This window comes from Lepidochelys kempii, chromosome 28, assembly GCF_965140265.1.
Source record: "Lepidochelys kempii isolate rLepKem1 chromosome 28, rLepKem1.hap2, whole genome shotgun sequence".
In the NCBI taxonomy this organism is placed as follows: Eukaryota; Metazoa; Chordata; order Testudines; family Cheloniidae; genus Lepidochelys; species Lepidochelys kempii.
The window spans coordinates 969,025-981,456 of NC_133283.1; the positions used below are offsets into that span (position 1 = coordinate 969,025).

At 57.2% G+C, this 12,432-nt stretch overlaps 2 protein-coding genes across 2 annotated transcripts; one reads left to right on the top strand and one right to left on the bottom strand.

Annotated features, from left to right (window-relative positions):
- Positions 1 to 2,502: 2,502 nt before the first annotated feature.
- LOC140904170 (histone H2A.J-like) lies at positions 2,503 to 3,334 on the top strand. The gene has a single exon (XM_073326494.1). It carries the CDS (start codon positions 2,557 to 2,559, stop codon positions 3,106 to 3,108), a length of 552 nt encoding a protein of 183 aa, XP_073182595.1. The 5' UTR covers positions 2,503 to 2,556; the 3' UTR covers positions 3,109 to 3,334.
- A 1,623-nt stretch (positions 3,335 to 4,957) lies between these two features.
- Positions 4,958 to 7,348, bottom strand: RNF227 (ring finger protein 227). Its single transcript, XM_073326493.1, has 2 exons — positions 6,797 to 7,348; positions 4,958 to 6,031 (listed from the first exon to the last, which is right to left on the bottom strand). The coding sequence occupies exons 1-2, from the start codon at positions 7,293 to 7,295 to the stop codon at positions 5,979 to 5,981; spliced, it is 552 nt and encodes a 183-aa protein (XP_073182594.1). The 5' UTR covers positions 7,296 to 7,348; the 3' UTR covers positions 4,958 to 5,978.
- Between the last annotated feature and the right edge of the window lie 5,084 nt (positions 7,349 to 12,432).

A 12,432-nucleotide genomic window follows, 5' to 3' on the forward strand; every position in this document is an offset into this window, starting at 1 on the left:
AGTGCTTCACCACCCTCCTCGTGAAAAAGTTTTTCCTAATATCCAACCTAAACCTCCCAACTACATGCTACCCTCCAGGCAGCCCCTGATGAAAGGGGTAGGAGCGGGCACACCTGGCTATTCTTAGATACTAGGCAGGTGGGAGAAGTTTGTTAAATCTGTCATTCCTCTCCCTTTGAAACATCCGTCACACTCATTAACACACAGCGTTTCTATTTATCTGCCTGTGCTCAAATACTTATTTACTCCTGGTTCAGAGGCTGCCCAAGATGATCTGAAATAGCCCAAATAACGCGACTCTCCGGGTATGCTGAAAACGACCTTTGTTGGGCAGGCGGCTTCCTAGACGAAGGGTAGCTGGCCAGCCGAGATCCTGTGAAGCAATGATTTTAACACCGCTCAGATTTAATTTAATTATATGATTAATGATGCTAGGGTGCATCAGAGCGTCAGAAAGGCATCTTTCTGATTTGAAATCTAAAAAAATAAATATAGCCCAGAAACTGGGCTGGGGGCTTCCCACCCAGCGTGTTATACAAGATAGGACTACAAGGGTCCCTCCTGGTGTTATAATCTATGCATCCATGTTAGAACGACAAGGGACCCGAGAGATGGAATTATTGTGGCTGGCTCGCAGCTCCGTTTCCCTCTGCTTAGCCTCGGAGAGCTGAAATCCAACCACATCTGACCTAGTTACACTGCTCTTTTATGCACGTACCTCTTTTATGCCTGTCACACAGCACTGCACGGGAGGATTTTAATAGCTTCGCTGAGGCTGTTCTTTCTGCTCAACTCCCATCCCTTCTAACACCTCTCTCTCAACCAGGGACAGCTGGCCAAACTTTGAGCACAAGGCACTTTTGAACACCTTAGAAGCGACTTTTCAGGAACCTAAGTCTCACTGAAAGTCAGTGAAACGTAGGCTCAAATCTTTAAAGTGATTTAAGCTCCTAACTCATCAGTGGAAGTTAGAACACCGAATCTTGATTTAAAAAATGGTCAGTGAGAGAATCCACCACGGCCCCTGGTAAGTTGCTCCTATGGTTAACTGCTCTGTTAAAATGTTATGCCTTATTTCCACTCTGAATTTGTCTAGCTTCAATTTCCAGCCATAGGAACATGTTGTTCAACCTTTCTCTACTAGATTGAAGAACCCATTATTAAATATTGTTTCCCCGACTGACACTGAGTCAGCAGTGTGCCCTTGTTGCCAAGAAGGCCAATGGCATTTTGGGATGTATAAGTAGGGGCATAGCGAGCAGATCGAGGGACGTGATCGTCCCCCTCTATTCGACATTGGTGAGGCCTCATCTGGAGTACTGTGTCCAGTTTTGGGCCCCACACTTCAAGAAGGATGTGGATAAATTGGAGAGAGTCCAGTGAAGGGCAACAAAAATGATTAGGGGACTGGAACACATGAGTTATGAGGAGAGGCTGAGGGAGCTGGGATTGTTTAGCCTGCAGAAGAGAAGAATGAGGGGGGATTTGATAGCTGCTTTCAACTACCTGAAAGGGGGTTCCAAAGAGGATGGCTCTAGACTGTTCTCAATGGTAGCAGATGACAGAACGAGGAGTAATGGTCTCAAGTTGCAGTGGGGGAGGTTTAGATTGGATATTAGGAAAAACTTTTTCACTAGGAGGGTGGTGAAACACTGGAATGCGTTACCTAGGGAGGTGGTAGAATCTCCTTCCTTAGAGGTTTTTAAGGTCAGGCTTGACAAAGCCCTGGCTGGGATGATTTAACTGGGAATTGGTCCTGCTTCGAGCAGGGGGTTGGACTAGATGACCTTCTGGGGTCCCTTCCAACCCTGATATTCTATGATTCTATGATTCTATGATCAAGTCACCCCTAGTCCTTCTCTTTCTTAAATTACCTCGATTGAGCTCCTTGAATCTCTCACTCTAAGGCAGGTTTTTGAATCCTGTAATCATTCTCATGGGTCTTCTCTGAACCTTCTCCAGTTTATCAACATCCCTTCCTGAATTGTGGACACCAGACCTGGACTCAGCATTCCAGCAGCAGTCACACCCATGCCAAATGCAGAGGTAAAATCATCTCTCTGCTCCTACTCATGCTGCTCCTGTTTATGCATCCAAGCACTGCATTAGCCCTTCTGGTCACAGAGTTCATTGGGAGCTCATGGTTCACCTGATTATATACCACAGGCCCCATATATATATTTTTTTTCTCCTCAGTCATTGCTTTCCAGAATAGTCCCCCCCTCATGTAAATAAATAGCCTATACTTTGTTCAGAAAACAGCCTCCTCTGTTAGGAACGTGGGTGAAATGCAGCCAACCGGCCTGAGGCCATTCTGTAGGAGACGTCACCTTACGAAGCAAGCTGGTCCAGGCATGAAAAATCTCCAAGAGAAGCTAGAGAAGCAGTGGTTTCTTCCCTTGAGCTGGGAGGCAAAGGCCAGAGAAGGTGACATTTCAAGGGACTCTCCCTTGTTTGGAGCCTTTATGACAAGATAGCTTTGTGAAAGATGTGTTTTAATCCAGCTTCTGTGTGCTGTTTGTATGGTTTTTGTGGTCCCAGCTGGCCTTGGAGTCTATGAATCTAACCTCATGCTTCAGGGCTTCAGCCTGTCACCTGCAAGGGCCAAGAAGGGACTTTTTCCCCCACCCAATGTGTGTTTCCAATCTCCCCTGCCCACCAAGTAGTGTTATTGTGCATTTGATCGCTGCAGTGACAGTAGTCAGGTGCTTGGGAATCCCCGTCACGTCTGGCCATGGAAAGCAAGGAGTGACAGTGCGGGCCAAGGCCAAGTCTCACTCTTCTCGTGTCGGACTGCAGTTCCCAGTCGGGTGGGTGCACCGGCTGCTGCGCAAGGGGAACTATGAGGAGCGAGTGGGAGCTGAAGCCCCGGTGTACCTGGCCGCTGTGATGGAGTATCTGACCGCTGAGATCTTGCAGCTGGCTGGCAATGCTGCCTGGGATAACAAGAAAACCCGCATCATCCCTCAGCACTTGGCCGTGCAGAACGACAAGGAGCTGAACAAGTTGCTGAGGGGAGTCACCATTGCACAGGGTGAGGTCCTGCCCAACATCCAGGCAGTGCTGCTGCCCAAGAAAACCAAGAGCCACAAAGCAAAGGGCAAGTGAGAGTGGATGCCAAACCCCCCCCCCCCAAGACCACCACCTTCCTCTGAAAGATCAACAATTGGCCACAGCAGGAGACGGGACAGTGCTCTGAGCTTGCCCATAGAATCCTCTCTCTGGATGCCTGGCTGCTATGTCTTGCTCACATGTGGGTCCGATTAATAAACAGATTTGGGGATGGGAAGGAATTTCCTTACAGATCAAATAGGCAGGGACTTTGTATGTGTGTGGGGCGGTTGAGGGGGGCACAGGGAATTTATCTTCCTCTGCAGCATGGGGCATGCATCACCTACTCAATTCCCTGCCATTGCAGGGGACCTAGGCGTGGCACCTGGCTTTCTCCTGTTCTCTGCCAGTTTAGCATCCTGAGGGCGGATGTGCTTTGGTCTAACTGAAATCATCAGGCTCAACATAGCACTATCTGGGTGAAACTGAGTAGCCCGTGCTTCACAGAAGGTCAGACGGGATGATCTGACAGCCCCTTGTGGCCTTAAACCCACTTACACCTTCTTTGGAGAAGAGCACAGATGGAAAAAATCCACTTCACAAGCTCCCCAAACTGGGTCGTTCTTAAAAAAAGGAAAGTCCACCCACCTCTGTTTATTTTTACTCTAGATTTGTTTCCTTTCAGGCACAAAGCGCAAACAATCACAGTCAATTAAGAGCCACAGAGTCCCATTAGCCAGACAGGGAGTCTCCAGGGACTGGCCATGTTCCAATCTGCCTGGCTGGTGTGCCTCATTTTCTCCTTATTTACTGCCACCAAAGAAACTCTACTCAAGGCTCAGTGTCACACCCTAGGTGACAAAGGAGAAGAGCACGTCTGGGAGGGTGTAGGTGAGTGAGGCAAGGGCTTCTTCGTGATCTGAAAGTCACATGCCATGAGATCATTTTAAGATCAGAGTAAGCACGAGTCAGCAGAGCTGCTAGGTAGGAAGGAGGTCAAGATGAACTGGGTTTGCCCGGGATTATGTATGGCTAGTTACTGTAGATGCCAAACAAATCAAGGTTGGATGTTTTTCTAAGAGATTCTTCTCTAGTTTAAACAGGAGAAAATTCGGGGAAGTTCTCTGGCCTGTGTTATGCAGATCAGACTAGATGATCACAGGGAGCTTAGAATCTATTAAATTTTAAATAATAAACAGCTGGTGCTTAATGAGAATTGTTAGTCACCAAAGTCTTAGTCATATCCTCTCCCCTAGGCCAGGCACAGATACGTAGTTCCAGCGTGTGGCTCTAATCTCAGGTGATGGTGCAGCCAAATCCACGTGGAGTTTACAGGGCCCATTTTAAAGAGCTGTCAGTGGTGGGAAATGAAAACCTGAAGTCCTGAGTAGGGGATAAAATTGAGACACACCGTCAGAACATGGGTGCAGAGAACGATCAGATGGGCTCAAGGAGTGGGGAAGAAAGAGCAGAGGCAGCTGTGAGTGCTAAAGACAGTTTGAGCCACCTAGATAAGAGTGTTGGGTCTATGGAGTGAAGAGAAGCTGCACACAGTGTCTTAAGACTACACAGAAATAGGAGCAGGCCACATGGTAACTAGAATGACTCTTCTAGGAGGTTGTTTTAACAGGGGCTAGTGGCAGAGACTTGCCACAAACCAGTGACAGCATCCTTCACATTTGAGGTTATGCACTATTCAGGATAAGGAAGGACCCTCGCTCTGCAACAGGGCTTAAAAAATAACCCCCTCGTGCTCTAAGCATTAGAGACCGTTCTCTAAGCCAGTCCTGACTCCCTGTCCTGATTATTGGACCTCCCTCCCTCCCAAGTAACAGCAATGGGTCTTACTGATGATACTGTCCCCAGGCACCACCTTCCTGTTGGAAAGGAGATCAAGGCAACCAAATAAGCGTTGACATTTCAGGTTTTATTAAAATTAAATATAAGTTACAATAGTTAAATATTAAAGACAACAGATACACACATTCCCTATTTCAAACTCTTCAATATTTAAATTCATTTCACAGAAATGCTACAATAGCAGAGAGCACCAAGAAGCCAGCCTCTTCAGCGAGAGATGCATGGGGACGTCTGAAACCTTCGCCTCATGCAACAGTTTCACATGCAGCGCTCCGAAACTGGGGCCAGACAGGAATTCTGCCTCCAGATTGGGCTGCTAACTTGCGCAATGGTAAAGGATAAGGGTTGGCAGATAATTTGGCAACACCACCACAGCAATAGGCTTTTCATTGGGATTCGCAGAGAAAGAGGTCATGGGTTTGAGGGGTATTTTTAACTAGTTCGTTAGCACACAGACTTAATCTTGCTGTCTGAATCAGTTAATACTCGAGGCTCAGAGTTTGCCCATATGGGACTTTCCACCAGATATTTACCGTATCTGCTGGTAGGTGGGTCAGTGGCATCGCTGGCATTTTATACGGCAGAGAGGGGTGGAGAGTGGGAGAGCCGGACACGTAAGGCATTTCAGGGGCTGTAGATGTCAGGACCAGACAAGTTGTTGGGATGCCACCCTCCAAACTGATCAGCCGCCAGGCCTCATGGCGACAGACAGTCAGATCTCTGCGGCTGATTTGACCCAACAGCCCCTGTCAAGTCTCCCTGCTTGCAACAGAGATGAGCAGTGACAGGTCAATGCCGCAAGCAATCGCGCCAGTCGCTGGTGCCTCGGGAATCTCTCTCTGCAGGTTAATGAGAACCAGGAACTCTAGCTCCAGTGCTATGGTTGAGTCCCATAGAGCTGATGGAGTCTAATGAGATCAGACAGTTTGTCAGTAACTACCTGCCTGGAGAAGAAGCTAGCCAGCACTGCTTGGGGAGGGGGAGAGAAAGAGCTGGTTTCTCCCAAGAGTCTTCTAAGCCTTTTGACGAGCAGCCAGCCCCAACTCTTGTGGCTAGCCCTTGGAGCCTCACATGATGTAGCAGTTCATGAGGGCAAGATCCTTCATCTCTGGACAATAGGCTGCGGGAGAGAGTCACAGAGCCGTGAGTGCAGGCAGAGACCGGACGACACAAGTGATAACGCTCCCGGGCCCACGCAACCCAGCCTGGCAAATATGTACCACTGAAACGCCTCTGCTCGAGGATTTCCTGTCCCCATGTTAGAGAGCGGGAACTGAGCAGAAAGGCGGGACGGGTACTGATGATGCCCGACCTCCTGCCCCACCTACCTCCCAGAGCGTGCCGCCCCCCCCCCACTCTAAGCTACTAGACCCCAGTTCCCCCCCAGAGTGAGAGATGGAACCCAGGAGTCCTGGCTCCCAGCCCCCACCCCATTCTAATCACTAGACCCTACTCTCCCCATGGCCAGGGGGTGACGTCACCCCCCCATAAGAGATGACCTCACCAAGGAGGGGGATGACATCACCCACCCACCTAGGGGTGAGGGGGCACGTGCCACGGTGGGGGTGAGTTTACATCACCGCCCCCCATGGTGGGCACGCTAAGGGGGGAGGGAGGGAGTGACTTGACAGCACACCCCCCCACAGACCCCTAGGGGTGGAGCGCTAGCTGAAGGGGGGAGTTGACTTGACATCACGTTGAGGCCAGGCTCCTACCCCTCAGAGCCCGCCCTTGGCCAAAGTGGGAAGGACCCGGATGTAAGTGGCCCAGGCTCTGCGCCCTCCTCAGGCACGTGCGGCCCCGCCCTTCGGGCAGGCAGCGCGCGCCCGAACCGTTGAAGGGGAACGGGGAGGGGTAAGGGGCGGGCGCGAGGGGAGAGACTTACGGTTGATTGGCTGCCGCTCCCGCGCGCTACTGCGGCTGCCGCCCCCTCGCAGGAGCTTCATCAGCGCCCGCCACAGCCGCGATTGGCCCGCCTCCTCCGGTACGTCATTGCCAGGCACCGCCTCCTCCTCCTCCTCCTCCCCCGCCTCCTCTTCCCGCCGGCCAATCCGCTTCCAGAGCTCGGGGTCGACGGGGGGCAGGGCCAGGCGGCGCCGGCTGCTGCTGCTGCTCCGCCTCCTCGTCCCCGCCTCCCAGCCCCTGCCGCGCACGCGCAGCGAGGTGGGGGTGCGGCAGAAGGGGCACGTGACCGCCTCCCAGCTCTGGTCGCGCGCCAGGCGGCAGAGGCAAGCGGTGCAGAGCGCGTGGTGACAGGGGGCGGGGCGGCGCCAAGCGCCGTGCGCGGGCCCGAGGCGGCGCGGGGCGCGCGCCCGGCGGTCGTAGGGCAGGTAGCAGATGCCGCACTCCAGCTCGGCGGCGCCCCTCTCCGCGTTCGCGTCCATGGCTCGCGTGTCCGCTGGCGGCCGCCGTACCCGCGTTCTCTCGCCTAGCGGCTTCCTCCCCCGCGGGCCGGCGGCGGATATATAGCCGGCCTGGCCACGCCCCCGGCCTGGGGGGGCGGGGCGCGCCCGCGGCCAAACTCCGCCCCTTCCCGGACCCGCAGCGCGGGGGAGCCCCGGACTCCTGGGTTCTCGGGCGGGGGGGAATGGGAGCACCGGACTCCTGGGTTCTCTGCGTGGGGGGATGGGAGCCCCGGACTCCTGGGTTCTCGGGCGGGGGAGCCTCGGACTCCTGGGTTCTCTGCGTGGGGGGATGGGAGCCCCGGACTCCTGGGTTCTCTGCGTGGGGGGATGGGAGCCCCGGACTCCTGGGTTCTCTGCGTAGGGGGATGGGAGCCCCGGACGCCTGGGTTCTCGGGCGGGGGGAATGGGAGCCCCGGACTCCTGGGTTCTCTGCGTGGGGGGAGCCTCGGACTCCTGGGTTCTCTGCGTGGGGGGATGGGAGCCCCGGACGCCTGGGTTCTCTGCGTGGGGGGATGGGAGCCCCGGATTCCTGGGTTCTCGGGCGGGGGGAATGGGAGCCCCGGATTCCTGGGTTCTCGGGCGGGGGAGCCCCGGATTCCTGGGTTCTCTGCGTGGGGGGATGGGAGCCCCGGACTCCTGGGTTCTCGGGCGGGGGGGAATGGGAGCCCCGGACTCCTGGGTTCTCTGCGTGGGGGGATGGGAGCCCCGGATTCCTGGGTTCTCTGTGGGGGGAGGAGCAGGTGGAAGACCCGGACTCCTGGGTTCTCTATGGGACCCCCCCCCCCCGGACTCCTGGGTTCTCTGTGTGGGGGAGATGGGAGCCCCGGACTCCTGGGTTCTCTGCGTGGGGGGATGGGAGCCCCGGACTCCTGGGTTCTCTGCGTAGGGGGATGGGAGCCCCGGACTCCTGGGTTCTCTGCGTAGGGGGATGGGAGCCCCGGACTCCTGGGTTCTGTCCCCATCACTGCGTCATTTTCTCCCGCTGTAAAAGGAGGTTCCGACCAGGGCCCCCGGCCGAGGGGTTGCCCTAACCCTGGTTCCCTGGCTGAGCCCCGACCGCTCTGTGCCCCCCATCCCCCTACCTAACGGCCTGTTTCCGTCCGTCCAAAACCCGTCGCTTCCCCTCACGCCTCTGCCGGCCTCCTGTGCGCGCCTGGTGCAGCCCTGAACCAGGCCTGGGTGCCTGGGCGCCCGCCAGGGAGAAATCAGAAATAATCCCCCTCCGAGGGGACCGGCTCTCCGGCGGGTCTCGGGGTCTCCGCGCCAGCTAGTTAACACCGCCACGCCTGTCTGTCTAGAGGGGGAAACTGAGGCACAAACAGGGTGGAGGTGATCGCCCAAGGTGGGGATAGCCTCGGGTGTCCACGCCCAGAGCCCCAGCCACTAGACTGCACTCTCCCCTCAGCCTCCAATCCCGCTGAGGGCCTGTCCTGGGCCCATTTGGCCGTGCCCTGACCCTCCGTGTTTTACAGGGCTGGGCATGTGGGTGACAGGACCCCGTGGCTTACGGCCTCCCCCTGCCCCGGCCACCTGTTCCAGCTTCCTAACATGGTTCTTGCGCATCCTCTCCTAAACGATCGTGTCGTGGTGCTCTGCAGCTGTTAAACCTCGGCTGTGCTTTGCTCCAGAGGTGGCTGCATTCCGGTCCCGGGCCAGCGATCCCTATGCAGCATCGCTCAGGGATTGTTACCCAGCTGCTGCGTCCCACCCCAGAGGTGGCTGCATTGCAGTGCTAGGTGAGTGATCCCTATGCAGCATCGCTCAGGGATTGTTACCCAGCTGCTGCGTCCCACCCCAGAGGTGGCTGCATTGCAGTGCTAGGTGAGTGATCCCTATGCAGCATCGCTCAGGGATTGTTACCCAGCTGCTGCGTCCCACCCCAGAGGTGGCTGCATTGCAGTGCTAGGTGAGTGATCCCTATGCAGCATCGCTCAGGGATTGTTACCCAGCTGCTGCGTCCCACCCCAGAGGTGGCTGCATTGCAGGGCTAGGTGAGTGATCCCTGTGCACTGTTTCTCCGGGGCTGTTACCCAGCTGCCGCGTCCCACCCCAGAGGTGGCTGCATTCCTCGACGGGCCCTTGGTGTGCTGCACCAGAAAGGGGCTGAGGAGAAGCCGTGGCAGGATACCCCCGGGGGTAGGATGAGGTCACCCCCAGCTGCTGGTCCAAACGTGCGTCATTCGCTCTTCCTGCAGGTGATGAGCCCGGGCCTGGATCCAAGCGGAGTTGGCTTTGGAAATGACGGGCCCAGCTCTGGGGCAGCTGGAGCTGCAGGGGCTGGAGTCATTAGCAAATAGCTGGGCTCCCTTGTCAGCAGCAGGCTGGGGGGGGGGCACTGGGAGCCAGGACTCCTGGGTTCTCTCCCCAGCAGTGGAAGGAGAGTGGGACTAAATCCATTAGTGTCAGGCACTCGTTGCCCTACCCAGAGGAGGACGCCCATGGGTGCCGGGACTGTGCCCACTCCAGGCAGGTCGGGGTAGTTGGGGGGCTGGGGAAGCCCATTCCTCTAGTGTCGAGTTTGCCTGAGGGCTGGATCCTACCCCATCCCCACCCCCAAAGGCCCAGGGCTCCCTACCGGGGCCAGATCTCCCCATGGCCGAACACCCCCCAGTCTGGCTGGGGGCTTGCAATTGGCCACGGGGTCAGCACATTCTCCGTCGTGTTGCCTGCGAGTGGGGGTACGGTCGTACCCATGACCGCGGTTGCCTATGGCGGTGCGGCCGTCTCCGGGTACATTTGTGGTGTCCCCCGCGGGTTGTGCGCGAGCGATTGATAGATCATGTGTGTTTATGTCCTGCTTTCCTCTCCAGCACCCATGTGCCCCAAATCTATCCCCTGTCCGCCTGTCTTCCCTCCATCCTACAACCAGCCTGATTTCCCGTCCCCAGACCCCAGCTGGTGCAGGGGCGTTTCCTGGTGTCTGCCTGGCTCGGGGTGCAACAGCTTTCGGACAGCCCCAGACCGGCAGGGACCTCGGCGTGTCCTGTTCGCTGCCGGCAGACCTTGGTGTAACTGGACGCTCTGGGCTGGGCCTGGGGGTGTCGGGGGGAATCGGGGGGCCTGGGAGCTACAGAGAGGATCTAGGGACCCATGTGACCCCCCCCAGGCAAATAGCTTCTGGGAAGGGGGAGATGACCCGGCGGCCTGTGCCCTGCCACATGGCCGATTTCCCAACCTCTGACTCACGCCCGCCAGCCACAAAGCGTGAGCGTGAGTCAGTCCCAGCGGGTAAATAAATACACCAGGTGCCTACATGCCACTCGGCCAGAAAGCTGCGGGCATGTCCCCTGCGCCCCACGACCGGCTCTTAACCCCTTGCTCTCTGGGACTGGGTACGGCCTTTCCCCCCCAGGCTCCCAGACGGCCCCGGGCGGGGACTAGCTGGCTCAGGGGGGCAGGGGATGGGATTCGGGGACGCTGGCTCTGCAGGGCTGGGATTGGGGGCTGGGCAGAGAGGTGCGTTCGGGGGGTTGGGTCCTAGCCTGGTTTCCCTGCTGCGGGCACCGTGCCAGCTTCCACTGGGATTTGCGTAATCCCAGGAGCCGGTTTTCCCAGGATTGCTCAACCCGGCGAACCTGGAAAGGGGGCTGAGGCACCCTGCCCTACAGCAAACTGACTCCCAGCCCTGAGCTCCCCCCGCCTGCCCCAGCCCTGCCAGTGCCCCTCACCCCCGACCCGCAGCCCCCTGCTATCCCCGCCACCCCGCTCCCAGCCCTGTGAAATAATCACACAGTCTTAAGGAAGCCGTAAGACCATTCAAACCGGATCTGGGCCCCTCATTGTGCCAGGTGCTGCACAGACCCATGGGGAGCAACGGGCTCTGCCCCAAAGACTAGCCAAAGAGGTGGGGAAACTGAGGCACACAGCCCCACCTACCTGTCTCTGGTAATTGAAGCTGCCATGTGCCTGGCCAGTCTCCCTTGGTCACGGGAGGCGCATTATCCCCACACGCCTGGCTCAGGGAGCATGAAATTTGTTGGCTAATTACTGCGGGCCTGGCGGCTGGCTGGGCCTGTCCAGCCACCTTCCCGGCAGGGCTGTAACTGGGGTGTCACCTCCCCAATGGGCAGTGCCCGGGGGGTGAAGAGGAAGAGGCAAATTAGTGAACAGGATGTGATCAGGTGGGTTTGGGACGTGGCACATGGGGCCGCCCAGCCGGGCGCAAGATGGTGGAACGGCAGGGACGGCCCATGGGAGTTGGGTGCCGATATGCAGCATGGCACAATGTGCCAGCCCCTCCCTGTTCTTGCGCTGGGTGGCCCAGCGGCACGTAGAGAAAGGGGGTTACAGCCAAGATGTGGAATGACTCCTGATTGACTCCGGAATGAGTGTGTGTGCGGGGGGAGGGTGATTGTCCCAGTGACTCCAGGGGAGTGACTCCTGATTGACTCTGGAGTGAGGGAGGGGAGAGATCGGTCCATTGACTCCCGTGGAGTGACTCCGGATTGACTCTGGAGCAAATAACAGGCTAACTGGGTTTATGGTCAAGTATTTTGTCCCCTCCGTTATTCTCCGCCGGGATTAGCGAGATGTTGGCCCAAGCCAAACTCAATTATGTAGCAGACAAACGGCCGGCACGTCGGATGGACATGGGCGTGCTGGGGTTTGTTTCGGGGGACTAGCCCCCACTCCCCTCCCAGAGCTGGGAGAGAACCCAGGAGTCCTGGCTCCCAGCCACTCACTCTTCGCCCCCAGAGCCGGGAAGCCTGTGGAAACGCACGGACCGTGTGCTCTGGCCCGTTGCCACCCCCCCGTGTGACTCTAATACTGATGAGTCAGTGGCTCTGCGGGGACTCTCCCAGCTGCCGAAGCCCCTGCCAGCACCCGCCCTGGCCACACGTCGGCCCCGTCCAACCCCGTGCGCGCCAGGCTCCCCCCTTGTGCCTGGCTGGGCACCGTGGCTGATTCAGGCCCCCTGTGTGGGGGGACGTGCCATCTAGGCCCCATCTCAGCCACGCTCCCCCCCTCCCGGGCTCAGCCCAGTTCTCCACACGCCGAGGGGTCCAGGGGACGAGGTGGGACCGGCCGGTCTCTGTGGGGGGGCTACGCTCAGCTGGGGGATCGGGCTGAAACAAGCCTGAGGAAGGGGAAAAATTAGCAGCCACTAAGTCGGGAC

Excerpts from the sequence above, each read along its gene's own strand:
- LOC140904170 (XM_073326494.1), top strand. The coding sequence starts at position 2,557 with ATGAATCTAACCTCATGCTTCAGGGCTTCAGCCTGTCACCTGCAAGGG.
- RNF227 (XM_073326493.1), bottom strand. The coding sequence starts at position 7,295 with ATGGACGCGAACGCGGAGAGGGGCGCCGCCGAGCTGGAGTGCGGCATC. Across the intron at positions 6,032-6,796 it reads GGAGCGGCAGCCAATCAACC|CCTATTGTCCAGAGATGAAG; the intron begins GTAAGTCTCTCC and ends TCTCTCCCGCAG.